The sequence below is a fragment of the Gymnoscopelus microlampas genome, assembly GCF_963454915.1.
Source record: "Gymnoscopelus microlampas genome assembly, chromosome: 17".
In the NCBI taxonomy this organism is placed as follows: Eukaryota; Metazoa; Chordata; class Actinopteri; order Myctophiformes; family Myctophidae; genus Gymnoscopelus; species Gymnoscopelus microlampas.
In genome coordinates, this window is record NC_139954.1 from 11279525 (window position 1) to 11296427 (window position 16903).

The 16903-nt window shown below is 40.7% G+C and overlaps 1 protein-coding gene across 1 annotated transcript; it reads left to right on the forward strand.

Annotated features, from left to right (window-relative positions):
• Positions 1–4022: 4022 nt before the first annotated feature.
• On the forward strand, positions 4023–16685 carry LOC311064278 (uncharacterized protein; the record flags this gene model as incomplete). Its single annotated transcript, XM_084084112.1, has 22 exons — positions 4023–4037; positions 4235–4288; positions 4546–4614; positions 4826–4894; positions 6239–6307; positions 6399–6467; positions 7276–7344; positions 7461–7532; positions 7958–8026; positions 8121–8192; positions 9283–9351; positions 9799–9867; positions 10222–10290; positions 10374–10442; positions 11077–11145; positions 11416–11496; positions 12655–12690; positions 12784–12820; positions 12935–13492; positions 13655–13885; positions 14791–14982; positions 16642–16685. 22 exons carry the CDS (start codon positions 4023–4025, stop codon positions 16683–16685), a joined length of 2151 nt encoding a protein of 716 aa, XP_083940238.1.
• Positions 16686–16903: the final 218 nt, after the last annotated feature.

A 16903-nucleotide genomic window follows, 5' to 3' on the forward strand; every position in this document is an offset into this window, starting at 1 on the left:
TCGATTGGGTTCCACCTTGGTTCAATGGAACTAACGGTACAATGGAAACAAGTCCCCAGGACCTTTTTGTGTTTTCCTTATAGCCTAAAATGCTTTACTGTACTTCTTTTGACTAATAAAGTATTAATCAAAAACAGTATTCAATTAAATTCTATTAAAGTTCCAAATCACAGCAAGTTGTCTCAAGACACTTTACAGAGACCCGCCATTGTCCCAGCCTATACTTTAAGTTCTTACTTCATGGTATCACTTTTGAATATTAATGTTGTTTTATCGTCCACTGTTGTCAACAGGTGGGACAATGAAGCTGGTGCTGCTCATCACAGCCCTGTCCAGCATCAGTGCTCAGAGTCTCTGTCCGGCCAAGCAATCTGCAAATAACCATAATGGACAAGGTAAGAAAATAATACCATGACTGATAACATTCATTATTTTCCTAGCAAACTTGCACCTGATAAACAGATACATTGTCTTTACTGGTGCTGAATATTCATTATGTTTCGAGGAAGATATCACACCAAAATGTTATGTGCGTGTGCACAGTAAAATCCTCGGTCTTAATCTAACTCTGAGAGTGTAAAATGGACCCAAATAGACCTGAACACTTTCACAGTTCGATTAACACTGAGGATTTTGCTGTGTGATACAGTACTGTATTAGTGTCACACTAAGTGTATGTGTATCTTCTATCAATTAAGGTGTAAATGTTCTTTGCTATGTTAACCTCTATGAAACAAGTTGACTTGTGTATATCTATCTAACATGTTGAACAGTGATTTGTTTGAAGCTATATGGATGAGACAAAGATAAAGCTAACCAGAGACAGTTTGTCAAGCCAGAACAAAATCAAAAGACAATGTCTAAAAAGATTGCCGTTATCACTAACATTGATAACCTAGATAGAGAGTGACTGACCATGATCTATATGTGCACACATAAATCCTAGATGTGGAGTGTCCCTTGGAGCTCTCCTTTCTGTTGGACAGCTCTGAGAGTATTAGGCGGGAGTACCATGGTATGGAGAAGACGTTTGCTATGGACGTGGTGGACGAACTCCCCAGGCTCAGGCTTCAGAGTCAGCGAATCCTGAAGTGGAGGCTGGCTCTGCTGCAGTACAGCAGCCATGTCGAAATAAAGCATAACTTCAGTGAGTGGCGGGACACCCAGGAATTCAAGGACCGCGTCCAGAAACTCGCCTACCTACGCTCAGGCACCAAAATCAACTATGCCATCACCAACATCACCAAGATGTACCAGAATGAATCCATTACTCGCAGCGTCAAAGTAGCCGTGCTGCTTACTGACAAGGGTGGCCGCCAACAACTCTACAGATACCGCTCAGCTGTCACCGAAGCCAAGGAAAAGCACAACATCAACTTCATCACCATGGGCATCAAACGAGAGGACAGCATTGCATGTCAGCTTGCCAGCCACCCTAACACCCTCAACTGTAATTTGAATTTGCAGGATGAGAACATTGTAAAGAAAGTCCTCAAACAAATTGTAAGTTGCCTACCGTTTCTTTTTCAGCAATAACAACAAAACAAATGAACAGAAAAGCTCCAAGAAGATTTGGCAAAGTGATGGGTTTGTTCAACCATTCATACCAATGTGGTAGAGTGATGGTGAAATGCTGGGAAAATGATTATTGAAAGAAAGAACATTGATGACAGAGCTCTGTGTTTATGTTTTATTTTTTCGGCTTAGAAAAGTAATTCTCCCCATTTTTAACAGAAGATGTTAAAGTAGCTGACATGTACTGTATGCATTGTGATTGCATATGCCCTGGGATTCCATTCAACCAGTGGCCCTATAACGGCCCTTTCCTGACAATATGACTTCGTACACAAGTGTATTTTGAGATTCTGAATTCTCCCTGACACCTCATCCCCATCTTCAAACAAGTTTCTGTTTGTTATTCATCACTTTTATCTGTTTCTTTATACAGGAGGAACTGGCTGATAAAGGGGTAAGTAGTATATTTTTCTTAATTGCCCATGTGTGTAGTGTTGAGCATAATGCACCTACGGGTGCAAGAGTTGCAAGTAATTGATTATCAAAATAATCAATAATTGATCATTTTATTAAATAATCTACCAATAATCGATGCCTATTACAAGCTCACAACGTGTGGCGATGTGAAGTTGTCGATCTATTTTCACTATTTTAGTATGACACTTGAGTGACAAAGTAATCAATTTGTTGATATAAAAACATGCTTTTTGATAATCCGATTAATCATAAATGTCATCGATAGAATAATCGCTAAGGAAATGATCGATACTTGCAGGGCCGGCTTACATGCACCCAACAGCAGATGTATGAGTGACTGTATAGAATTCTTTCACAACACTGACATAACGTGTCATTCCTTTTTGAAGTGCCCTGCCATAGTTCCGCCCGCACCCTTATGTGACTGTAAGAAAGGCGAGACGGGACAGAATGGAACAAAGGTAAGTACATTACTTACAGCAAGGACATATCTTTGGTGATCTTTACGATCACCATCGTTTCAATGGTGGTGGACACAAACGTGTCGCATCATGTCGATAACAATTATGACAATATACCCAAATTTCCACCTATGGAAATTACCCATGCCATCATGACCCTCTGAATAAGCCCATGTCAAGCTCACCTGTCTCTTCACACGTGCATGCATGTGCAGTGTGCACACACAAACACACACACAAAAAGAAACCGGTATGCATGGAAGTACGCGTGCACATTCTGTACACAGTCTGTACACAGTCTGTACTCAAATCTCACCCCGCTTCTTGTTTCATTCCACAGGGGGAGAAAGGACCCCCTGGAGATAACGGAGCCGCTGGAGAGAAAGGCCTGAAGGTCATTGACTTTTGATAAATTCTGATTGAGCCTAATCAATAATTAATACCTGAAAATAACAGATTTGAATCTAACTTGAACATCGGATAATCAAAAGGACGAAATGATGCTAAGGGTTAAAGGTGATATATATTTGTCAAAAAGTGTTAGATTGCTCTATATTCACATACAGTACAGTAGTAATCATTGCTATAGAGTGTTTGTTCAGTAACAGGGTGTCCCTGTGTCTCCACCTCTGTACAGTAGTGAACAGAAAATATATTTTCAGGTTGGGATACCAATTTCCTCTAATCAGGAGAGAGAACTGGATAAACAAGTGAAATTGGAAGTGATGAAACTAATAAATGAGCAGACAAAATTGGAACTAGAGCTCAAGCAAAGAAATGATCTTTGCTCTCATCTTTTACTTTCACTGTTACAGAACGCTCAGATAGTAAAAAGGGACAAATCAAATAAATCAGATAAATGGCGTGTGTTAATGAGTGTTAATTTACCAAATGTAATTTTTCAAATTACACTCTCAGAACGCCTTTTTTTTTTACTGCATGTATTCCTTTGGTAACAGGGAGAACCAGGGTCAAGAGGATCTTCTGGCCAAGATGGCGCTATGGTAAATATTACCATTCATGAACAACAATGTTTTACAACACAAATAAATGTATTGATAGCTGATTACGCACATTAAAAATCTAATCTGATTATATCCACTTGCAGGGGAAACCAGGTTCCAAAGGAGAGCAGGTATGTGGTTCAGTTTAATGACAGTATTTAACCACTTAAACCCTATATGGTTGACCGAAGTCCCTCAGGGCTCTATATTAGTGTATTTTCAGTTTTCTGTTATTTTGGGGAAAGCTTTTGCTGAAAATAGCCGGTCGACAAGCTGACAACGCGCTGTGAGCTTGTCAATCTCCTATCTTCGGAGAATGCATTCCCCACAATAAGGATGCCAGGGTTTAAGTGGTTATTAGTGTTGGATGTAGTTTTGGCTTTAATGCTATTTTCTATTTCAGGGTGAACGGGGTAAATGTGGGATCCAAGGCATCCATGGAGACAAGGTATATAAAGACCATTCATATATATCTATTGCCTAATAATTTTTCAAGTTTTGATATTTATTGTCTTTCCTGTGTGATGCTATTCAGGGTCCTCCGGGTCCAGTTGGCGCAAACGGAATGAAAGGCCAGAAGGTCAGTGATGCAGCGGTTAAAACCTTACTTTTATTATTACTGTGGGCAGATTGAATTAGTAACACAAAATATTAGAGCAAGATACAAATGTACATTTTCGGGATGTCCGGGTGGTGCAGTGGTAAAGCCTCTGTCCACCCCCAGCTTCATATGTATTAAGCCACAGACCCCATAACAGCTGTATTTTTCCTGCCCAGGGTTCACCAGGACAGCAGGGTGACATCGGACCAGAGGGCCTTCCGGGGGAGAAGGTTGGTGCATTTTGTAAATGGACTCCATATATGGACATTGCACACACGCACGCACGCACGCACGCACGCACGCACGCACGCACGCACGCACGCACGCACGCACGCACGCACGCACGCACGCACGCACACACACACACACGCACACACACACACACACACACACACACACACACACACACACACACACACACACACACACACACACACAGTGATGTTGTATGTAATGTAGCCTACTGTATGTATGTTTGTTATCGCAGGGTGAACTGGGCTACCCAGGCCCACGTGGATTTAAAGGTGACATTGGACATGGCCTACCTGGATCAAAGGTAAGTTCTCTTTATCAGTTCTTGTAAATGTTCGCCATTTTGCAAAATATAGTTTTGTACCAGGTTCACAAAAAGTTTCTCAATGTTAATTTATCTATTTGTAACTGAATGTAACATTTGTAGTAAAATTCACACTCTGGATTTTATTATATTTTGATATCTATTATATTATGTTTTGTTTGCCCTTCACTAAATCATGTTTTATCTACAGGGTGACGAGGGGTTAAAGGGCAGTAATGGTCGTCATGGACCTCCAGGGATTGGACAACATGGCCTCCCTGTAAGTTAAGAAACCTGCAGTGATGGTACTCTGATTTTGTTTACTTGAGTAAAAGTAGCAATACCACTATATAGAAATACTCTTGTTACAGCCATGTAAAATGCCTGCATTACAAATTTTACTTGAGCAAAAATACAAACATATTGGCATCAAAATACTTACTGTACAAATTAAGTAAGAGTACTGAATATCTTCTCTCACAGGGGACTCGAGGGCCACAAGGGTTCCAAGGGGTAAAAGGACCCAAAGGCGAGGGGTTCCCCGGACCAAAGGTATGATTATGCATTAGGGATTCGCAATTAACCGGTCATCATATCTGTATAGGCAATATCTGCCTTAAAAATGCAATATCGGTAAAAATAATATATCGGTTTTGGACAATATTTTATTTTTTAATATTGAAATACAAATATATTTTACAAAAAAGAGAAAAAGCCTTTTGTGGTGATGAAATCTAATGAAGTGCATCAGTAGGCCTAATAAATCATTGTTTATTAGAAGACTGCATCTGCACCCAGAATCACAGTTACTGTATAACGTGGTGTAAGGTAACCCCTACTGGACAAAACTTGTATTGCAGTATCGGTCTTGGTAATTGGATATTATCATCCAACCCTGCATCTGTCATGAGTGAAAGAACCAAAACAAAAGAAACATGATCTCTGCCAACAGTGGAATACTCCTGTGTTAATGCTTTTAAAGGCTGCTATTGTTTGTATGTATTTACTGTATAGTATGTATGTCTGTATGTCCCCTCAAAGGCTAACTAATGTGTCCTAATGCTACGTACATGATATAATGAAACGGAAACTTAACATAAGATTACAGTACATATCCAGTGATCCTGGGGTATTGGTGTTTGTGCAGTTGAGAGTGGTCTGCTGTTCAGCTAGATCCGTGGTTCTCAAACATTTTTCATTTCAAGGACCCCCCAATTTTGTACTTGCTCACTCAAGTGTTAACCATTCATGCTGCTAGAAGAAGACAGTAACGTAACATAAATGCCGTAACATCCTATGATTTATTATTATGATTTATTGCTATGATTTCTTGCACTTCAGTTCAGGAATTGTGGTCAAGGTTGACAATGGGAAAGACATCTACACAATACTTTTTATTTGTAAAAGCAGAACCCGGAAAATGCATGCAGACCACAATGTTGGCAGCTAAACATCTGTTAGAGTCTAACAGTTTAGCTGCCAACAGTGTAGTCTGCATGAACCAGACCATAAGAGACCTCTTTGGTCTCTTATGTGTGAAATATGAACGAGAGAGTAGCTTTGTAGAAGGGGATTCTTGCCTCTATGTAGTATATGTAATCTGTATGTGTGTTTGTGATGGTAGGGTGACCAGGGCTACCGTGGCCCACCTGGATTTAAAGGTGACACTGGACTCTGCCTGCGAGGACCACAGGTAAATTCTCTTCAACTACTATCTTACAGTAAGTTTTTTTTTGGAATCAGTATTCATCTTTAATATTGATTCTCTTATGTGTTACCTCCAGGGTAAAATCGGACCTCTAGGTTCTCCAGGACCAATTGGCCCTCCAGGAGTGGGCTTACAGGGAGAGAAGGTCAGTTTAATGCAAAAATAAAATAGAGGTTGGCAAAAAAGTGACCACTTAACCTCTACTTAAAATAAATTGACGATCTACAAGCTTACAACAAATTGTGAGCTTGTAGATTGGCTAAAATTAAAAAGTTTCATTTTTGGAAAAGTGATTGCCTGTAATGCCTGGTTTAAAGTGGTTAATGAATGTATGGTTGCAGACACGTGTCTATAACGTGGATTGAGATGCAATCAGTCAGCACTGATCTAAAATCAAATTAATGTGCAAAATCGTTCAGAGGTTGAGAAATATGTATAACAGAACTGAATTAGAGGTTAAATGTGAACACTTTGGGGGGTGGCAATTGCCCTCTCCAAATGACGGTCCTGGTTTAATTTACAAATGTACGAATGCAACATTCGTAGAATTAAATTCACTCTTATATGATTTTATTATATTTTGATATCTATTATATCATGTTTTGTTTTAGCCTGGGACCAGACGAATCTAGTCTAGCTACGCCAGGCTAGTTTTGTTTGCCCTTCACTAAATCATTTTTTATCTACAGGGTGATGAGGGGTTAAAGGGCAGTGATGGTCCTCATGGACCGCCAGGGATTGGACAACCTGGCCTCCCTGTAAGTTAAGAAACCTGCAGTGGTGGTCCTCCAATTTTGTTTACTTGAGTAAAAGTAGCAATACCGCTACATAAAAATACTCTTGTTACATGTTAAAAAAAAAGTTTTACTTGAGTAAAAGTACAAACATATTGGCATAACATATCAAAATAATGTTGGTGGCGTGCAACATCATCAAGTTGTCTCTATTTCCAGGGAGACCAAGGTTTACATGGAGAACAAGGTCCTCCGGGGGAGAGGGGCATCGGTGAACCCGGCCCAAAGGTATAGTAGGACCGCTAACATAATAATCCAATTACTGTGGTCTCTATACGGTATATGGAGATGTAGGATGTTCCTATGATATTCCTTTAATGCACACGCGCATGTCACTGTGTCAGGGTAAGGTTGGGGCAGCTGGTGTGGATGGCCTGCCAGGTTCTCCAGGAGAAGAGGGGTCTCCGGGACAGAAGGTCAGTGGTGGAAGAAGTGCTCCGATGTTTTTCAGCAATACCACAACACAAAAATACTTTGTTACCAGTAGAAGGCCTGTATTCAAAATCTTACGTACTGTAAGTCAAAGTACAAAAGTATGAGCATCAAAATATACAGTACTTATAACAAAATATAAAAGTAAAAGTACACATTATGCAGAATGCCCATTTCAGAATCATAGAGTATAGCATGTTATTGAACTGTAATTATTGATCATTTAAACCACTTGACACCCTAGCAGTCCTTGACGGGTCCAAGCTAAATTTATTACCAAATGGTATCAACTAGATAGTTCACAGTCTATTCGCTTAGAGTAGATTAAAAATTGAAGCTACGGCTGGAATTGTTGTGAATCCATGGAAAGTGTTAAAGACGCTAACGACAGAAAGGTTCTCTTCATCAGGGTGAGATTGGCCTACCTGGCTCACGAGGTCCTGAGGGAGCACCTGGCATTGGCACTCAAGGAGAGAAGGTGTGTTTTATACTCACGGCCATCGTGTTGAACTCCTATCACTGTGGAGATCACATGCTAGTATTGAAAAATGATGTGCTCTAATCCATCCCAGGGTGACCAGGGTCAGAGAGGCTTGCGTGGGTCTCATGGACCTCCCGGAATCAGCGGACCCCCAGGAGCAAAGGTGAGCTGAGAAACCTGCATTGAGACCAAAGACTATTTTTTTTTTACTTTGAAGTGATTGTCAAATGTACAAGAGTCATAGTAATACTCTTATTTGTTCACATGCTTTCTTAATTCATACTGTATATCCACTGCTGTTCATTGATTCTGTACGGTAAATAAAGTATTGCACAGATGTTACTGTACAGCATGTCACATTAGTTCAATTCAAGTCAAATAATTGCAATATTTACTATAGTAGCTCTATATTGTAAAATCCAGAATGTTACAAATAGACCCAAAAATCTGGATTTTACTGTATAACTATTCTGTAGGTTCTGAAATCAGAACCTACAGACGTACAGTGCATGAGTAGCAGAGCCTGCCCGAAGGTGGGCCTAATATCTCCCTCGGCCAAGAGGGGGGATAGGCCCTATGCACAGCAGCCATATTGGAAAGTAATTGGGCCTCCTCCTTACTTCCTTCACAGTCTTACCAATGATACGCCTCTGTTCCATTTAGTGTAGCCAGGGGTGCAATGCTCAGTGGACAGGGTTGCACGCCGAGCAACCACTTATTTGGCCAGGGGGACGTGCAGGCACACGCATAGATTTAAAACTACTTTAAATTCACACTTCATCAAAGTTTACAAAGGCTCCCGACTCACGCCAGGTACATTAACATAGGAATTAGCCTATATGCATATCAATTGCCCATTGTGTGACCTGTACTGTAGGTGTTAAGCGACGTGCGCGTCACGTCATTAAAATAGAGAGCAACCACTTCTCAAATGAGCATAGCATCACTGAGTGTAGCACAGTGGTTCTCAAACTTTATAATTTCAATGACCCCCATAACTCTGAGAGTGTTGCACAATATCAGCACCCTGACTCCGTTTGACCAGAATGGAACAGAGCCTTCATTAGTATCATTGGTTACACCTATGAAAGAAGTAAGGAAGAGGCCCACTTTCTTCCCAATATGGCTGTTGTGCATAGAGCCTATTGCCCCTTGGTTGTGCGGTAGATGGTTGGTTTTGATAAAATGTTCGGTTTGAATAAAACAAATGTCTGATTTAAACGTTATGTTTCTTGCCAACTATTGTCTTCCAGGGAGAGCATGGCACACCAGGCCTGATAGGCAGGCCCGGGCTGCGTGGACCAGCCATACTTGGACCCAAGGTAACAAATACACATCAGTTATCACTGTCTGTCTTCACACAGGTCCAGTGGTGTAAAGTAACTAATTACATTTACTCAAGTACTGTACTTAATTCTGAGGTATTTTTTACTTAACTGAGTATTTCAAATGTTCAGTACTTTTACTTCTACTCCACTACATAACTCCCTAACCCTGAGACAAATGTTGTACTTTTATTCCACTACAATTATTTGAAAACTTTAGTTACTACTTTGTAGACTTTGATTATTATTACAAAACATACATTAACCACTTCAGCCCTGTATACATTTCGGCCATTTGAAAATAGCAGATCTACAAGCTCACAGATGCATTGTGAGACCTCTGCTTACGGTAAAAAAAAAAGCCTACAATCAGAAATACTATCGGAGGGAATGTGATGCAATGCTCCATTGAAGTGAATTCCTATATTATCTTCTTTATTTTAGGGTGACGTAGGTCCTGCTGGTCCACCTGGGCCTCCTGGGCAAACAGACCGCGGGCCTCCCGGTCCAAAGGTTAGCATTGCCATTTTGGAAAACAATACTTCTGTTATAATTTAGTTTTTGTTTGTTAACATTTTGATAGATAATTATATAAATAGTACTCAGCAACATCTTTGTTAATTTCACTTGTCGAGTGTAAAAGTCAAGCGCAATTAACCCTCCAGATGTTACTGTGTGCTTTACCAATGAATACTGTTTTACCAGGGCCATCGTGGTTATCCTGGTTTACCAGGTCTATTTGGTCCGGCGGGTACCGGCTTACCTGGCCCTGTGGTTCGTATGAACAATTCCCAACAAATTACACTTGAACTCAAAGTTGGGGAAATGAATGGTCGAGTAAGTTGACTTTTCATGCACCTTTTCTAGGGTCCTCCTGGTTTACCAGGCTTAAAAGGTGAACAGGGCCCTGCAGGTGTAGGAATCCCCGGCCCCAAGGTTAGTGTGTACATAATATAGACATGCACGATTGCCATACTATGCAGTATATGTACAGTATTCTTACAGTGTATCTCTTCCAGGGAGACATTGGCTTCAGGGGATATCCAGGAGAAGTTGGCCCACCTGGGGAGCGATTGGAAGGACCACCAGTAAGAAAAATGCATTACCATGTGACATGATTAGTGTATCATCAACCCACAACTTTACTGATATCAACCAACAGTTGATATAATCTGATATAATTTACTTTCAGGGCAAAGTTGGAAGTCCAGGGCACCTAGGTCCAATGGGACCTACAGGCTTGGGTCTTCAAGGTCCAAATGTAAGTGAACTGGTGCAAGACTATTTCACATGTACATATATCTTATATTTGCAGGCATTAGTCTCTTAGGGGGCTGTGTGTCCACTGTCCACCAAGAGGTGTTTTTCCTGAGCGCAGTGTATGTTTTGAATAGTTTTCAACGGGAGCAGCACGTATTTACGCTAAGCTTGAAACGCTAGCAGCGTGATGAGGCGCTGCATGGACATCTATTCTGCGCTGCGTGTTCACATCTGGCACATATATCTGGTCGCCCAGAGTTGAAATATTTTTCAACTATGGGGGTTTGGAAGCATTTTTAGGAGAGCGCCTTGCGTTTTCAGCTGGGGAAAACGGCTTGGTGGACACCACACCGCCTTAGAGTTCTAATGATTTTTGGATGAGTGATATTATAAGAAGCATGATATGGTAATGATCTACTGCTGGGTCCATAAAACACAATAACACCTGGATTGTAATTTCAGGGTGAGCCAGGGTCTCGGGGTGTGACTGGACCCATGGGGCCCACGGGAGAGGGATTACCAGGTGCTAAGGTAAGGGAGCTAAATATATTTTTGGTCTAGTTTTACCAGTGGTGGAAGTACTCTGATTCTTTACTAAAATAAAATTTGCAATACAAAAAAAGTAGCGATACTCTGTTAAAAGTAAAAGAAAAGTAGAAAAGTATTGGCATCAAAATATACTTACTGTACAGTACCAGTACTTAAATGCTACTTGAGTAAATTAACTTAGTTGCTTTTCACCACTGTTTTTTCCTGCCACCTTATTACCTTGACTGTCTGACTGCAAACCTCTGATTACAGGGGGACCGTGGCGTACAGGGCCTGAAGGGCCCAAATGGCGTAAAGGGAGACTTGGGCGATCCTGGACTCGATGGTGGACCTGTACGTAGATTACACCTGCTCTTCATTTTATTAACATGTCATTATACCATTTGGAAGTATGTTGTTTAATTCTGTTGTCAGCCAGCAGGTTTACAATTAATTACTAACCCTAGTGTACACATACAGTACCGGTAAACCAGGTGAACAAGTTATATCAAGTTGTAGCTACAGAATTTCAATGTTTCTTGGTATCATAGAGAGACATGTTTATTAACCATTTTACACCTGGAGTCCCTATTTTGGGCATGTAATTATAGGTGGGATTTAAAAAATATGTTCTGAATTTTTCTGAATTTCTTTTCCCAAACATTTTCAGAAATATCAAAAACATAGAACATCTACTGTACAATCTCACAAGTGTCGCGGTATGCTATTTTTTAAATGAGTATATTGATTGAAAAGGTGGGGTCACACACAATAGAAAGTTTCCTTTACTGAATATTCCTGTGACAGTCTGATGACGGCCAGAGGTCAGAGCACCATCTTTCTATCCTGGAATTAAAACGAGTATTCGGTAAAGGAGCTTTTTCATCATGTGTGAACCCATCTTTTCAATTAACCACGTTAAACCTGGAGGCTTAAGTGGTTAAGATCAGTGGTTCTCAGGGTGGGGTCCAGGTGATCCCAGGGGGCCCTCAGCAAAACGAGGAACTGTTTAATTTCACTATTAGGCTACTGTATTTCACTGGCTAGAAGTTATAGCCCTGAGAGAATGTCTAAAAATGAATATTCAGATCACAGGTTTCACTCTGCCCTGTTATCTCCTCACCTGCAGTACAGTATAGAGTTTCAAATCTAATCTAACAAACATCTTCTGCTATGGGGGTCCCCAAAACATATTTTCAAATGGAGGACACAGCCTAATATGTATCAAGGTGGGGGTTCCTGACATAAAAAATATTTGAGAACCACTGGTTCAGATGACGTTCTAACTACATCCCATCATAATACAGGCTCTGGCCCCACTGCAAAATTAAGATTATTCATACGTTATTATAACTAATCAAACATCTATAATGTAAAGGATTGAGTCATCAGTTAATTAGTGAAATCAATTGATTTTTGGTAAATTATTTGAATTATAGATTATTAATTATTTGAATAATGAGAGACAGAACCAGGTAATGAGATTTTTTCTTCTTTTTTTTTCAATCCCAGGGCATACAAGGAGTAAAAGGAGACCCAGGCCTCACAGTAAGTTCAACTGCACTAATAATGTAGGAACACACACATTCTTTGGATTGGTATTGATATAACCCATACTTTGCACACTTTGACTTCTTCTAGAGAGAAGTCATCCTCAAGTTGATCAGAGAAATATGTGGTAAGATTTAATTCATGCTGCAATGACAAAAAGCAATGAAAAATAAGAAGTGTCTGTGAAAGTTTGGCTTTCTGTTTATAAATAAACCCCAAAGATGCTTTCCTCTATTTTCAGGATGTTCCATTACATGCAGCGAGAAGATGGAGCTTGTGTTTGTCATCGACAGCTCAGAGAGCGTTGGCAAGGACAACTTTAAAATGATCCAGGAGTTTGTCACAGATTTAGTGAAACGCTTCACGATTGGACCCACTGCCACCAGGATAGGACTGGTTCTCTACAGCCAGGATGTTAAAGGGTTCAACTTGGATGAGTACATGACCAAGCAAAAGATCATCGATCATATCAAGGCGTTGGACTTTTTGGGTGAGGGCACTTACACTGGCACCGCCATCAGCACGGCCACTTGGCAAACTTTCTCCAGCGCTCGGGATGGAGTCAGGAAAGTAGCCATCGTCCTCACAGATGGACAGACGGATCGAGAGCACGACCCCGTTAAGCTTGAGGACGCCGTGATGGAGGCTCATCTTGACGTCGAAATTGACGTGCACGTCGTGGGGGTTTTCAATTCCTCTCACCCTAACATTAATGACTTAAAGGAAGAGCTCAGGCTCATTGCCTCTGACCCAGACGAAGAACATATTCACCATATTGAAGACTTCAATCTTTTATCAGGTGATTATGTTCTGTAATGTTCAGTTGTGTGTTGAATAAATATATGTTGTTGCACAAAGTGGCTATATATGATAAGCGGCTTTGTGATACAATCTCTTACATGAATTTATTTATGAATTGGCTGACATTAAGTAATCAATTTTCTTTTAATATGTTTTCCAGCACTGGAGTCCGAACTCCTCATTAAACTCTGTCCAGATGAACATGCTCCCCGCATCCTTCACCACATCCATGGGCACGGAGATACCTCGTCATCTACCTATGATCAGGTTCGGCCCCGAGATGAATATGATGGCCTAATCCATAGCCACAGCCGTAGACATGGAGAAACCTCATCATCCTCATCTACCTCTACTCAGGTTCTGCCCGAGGTGATTCCTCCCCTGCCTGAAGGTAAGCAGTGGCTTGATTCAACCACATGAAACCCTCTATTCTCTACGAACCCTTTATCTGAGTTGCAACTGTACTTGGGCTGCTCTTGTTGCCTTCCACACCAAATCTCTTCTTCGAACCAAACAAAGCCATAATAGAACAAAAGTCAAAATCGGCCAATTTATGACAGGACAAAAATGTATAAAATAAGGTGGCTGGTTCTAATTTACATTAGAAAACGAATAGGATCAATAAATGGAAATATCTTCCCCAATTTAGCCCTAGATAAGTGCAGACGATGCAACCCGTGGTTTCATAAGTCATCATTCATCTCAAACCACAAATCCTTCTCCCACTGGTTCTTCAAGTGACTCATGGAAGGCTTCAGAATATCAGAGTTAATAAATGGTTAATACAAAATAAACATTCAGGATAGTGCTGTCAAGCTGGAGTTTGGGGGAGCTTATTAGAAAAACCAGATGAGAGCCTATATGAGAGCCTAAGCTAGGCTAGCGGTCCAGTCCTTGGTTTCAAATGTTAGTGGAGTGCCTCACTATCGGGTTCTCACCACACTTACTCGACTTCTGAGGAAGAGAACAGCACAGCAGTGAATGCATTGAAGCAGCTAGGCCTACAAGACAGACTCCATTTGCACCCATACGAGTGGAGTTCTCCATAGATGTAGATGGCGCAGATGTAGGCAATTTCTGACGAATGTTTCCCCCACAACAAAGGGCGTTTGGGTTTTGGGCATATGTCATTATAGGTGAAAAGATTTTTCACGATTTTTTTAAGTGGTATATAGTGGTTAATAATACTTAGAAACTTTGAAGCAACATGTTTAATGCGCATGCTAGCAATGAATAAGAATAACAGTACTGGAAATGATGGTTGAAATCAAGTATCTCACAATATTTCTCCATCAGTGTCAGCTCCTGCTGTGTCCGGCTGTAACCTGCCTTTGAAGCCAGGTCCTTGTCGCGAGTACACTGTCCAGTGGTACTATCTCAAACGGGCCAATGCCTGTGCACAGTTCTGGTATGGAGGCTGCGGCGGAAATGACAATCGCTTTAAGACACTTGACGAATGCAGAAAAACATGCGTTCTATCGAGAACAGGTAAACCTTGTGTGTGTGGGGGGGGGGGGGATTCAAAAATAGCTAAAATAGCAAAAGAAAGTATACAATAGGGCTTAAGTGATTAAAGTATGTTTTGTTTTGTTTCCCTCAGCTGGAAAAAAATAAGGGCAAGAAACTCGTATGAAGAGGCCCCAGAAGGCAGTCCATATGATATGGAGTGGATTCTGTGATCTCTCTACTTCAGTATAGTAGCCTACTTCTATCACTTTCACCTGTGTTTGTCAAACCACGCCCTCTGTTGGTTTATATGCAAATGCATATGGTTATATTTGTACACAGTTATAATTGGATACATTGAGGATGAGGATTTTGCAGTGCTAATGGGAACTGAATTCATAAAAAGCTATATATTATGAAATACTGTTTGTAAGTTGTACTAGCTTTTCTTTCAAATAAAAATCATTCCTAAGAGAGAAGTTGTATGGAGATGTAATTCTTCAGAGGATCTCAGAGCTACAGTACATCCCATTCCAAATTATTATACATGTGTATCCTATAAGGTTTCCTACAAGCAAATAGACAAGACAGCTGTTGTGTGGGGTGTGTGTATTCAATGCATTGTAGGCTGGTTCTGGCTCTGTCACATGGACACATTTGCGTGTTTTGCGATGCGGGATGGGGCGGGCCAGGGGTCAGGGGTCAGGGATATAATGACTTGTGACATGGATGTGATAAGTCTTTATACCAACGTTCCTAACAAAGAGGGCTTAGAACCTTTCCATTATTACATGGAGCTGAGACAAAAACAGTCACCTCCCAACGGACCTGGCACAGGAGTTTTTCACCAAAATAATTGCTACAGATCTTTTCTTAGTTTTGACACAGATAGAATAACACTTTGATTACTATAGGACAGGTGATAAATGATAGCTGAAGCTTAATTTATCGTTGCTGTCAGGCAGAAACCTTATCTCCATGTTCTAATTTTTAGTTTTTTCGTAAATTAACGGCACACTTGATCATACTACAGTGTCACACAAAAGCATCAAAAGTTGCAGAGCCACAAGCGCTTTGAGTTTGTAGATCTACTTTTGCTGTGTTTGAATCGTTAAAAGTAACAGTTTTACACATCATATGCCAAAGTATATATTAGGCTTAAGAGAGGCACTAATATCTAATCTCATGACAACTGATGCACCTTCATATGGCTTGTAAAAGTTACATTTTATTATCCTGCTTCCTGAAATCAAATGCAAATGAGATTTCCGGAGGGAGGGGGGTTTACCAGGCTAAGCCTGAGTATAAAGGTATAAATACCTTTTAATAATAAGTATAAATACTATCAGCCGCTACAAATAAAAGGTCGCTTACCAGGCATTACCAGCACTTTTACTGCCAAGGAGGACATGAGGAAAAGGATTCCAGCAAGTTAGGCAAAACGGTCTCTAACCAGGCATGCTTACCAGGCATTTCCATCACTTTTACTGTCAAGGAGGGCATGTGAAAAGGAATCTCCCACTGCCATGACAGCAAGTTATATGCAAATTCTTTACCTGGTGATATATAGGCATTGTAGTGAAAACACAGCTTAACTTACAGTACTTTCCACCACTGGGTTTGGGGGGCTACGATGGGGTGGTCTCTCCTTTAAAGAAGGAGGGAGAGGCTCAGGGGTCACTGTCTCTCTCTGCACCACAGGAAGGCTGAGTCCACTGCTGCTGCTGCTGCTGCTGCTCAGCTAACTGGAGTTGACCACTGTCCCGTTTTCATCAGCTCTCAACAGAGGATATTGAAAGGTAAGGCAACAGATAAGGGACGCCTACTGATACTTACATACTAGTCCATAAACAATATCATTCTTTTCATATAATATGGAAATGACTTCAAATGATACGTTTTGAAAAGGTGTAATTAATACAAATGATCCTGTGAGTGACCAGCAATTATGATACTTGACCTT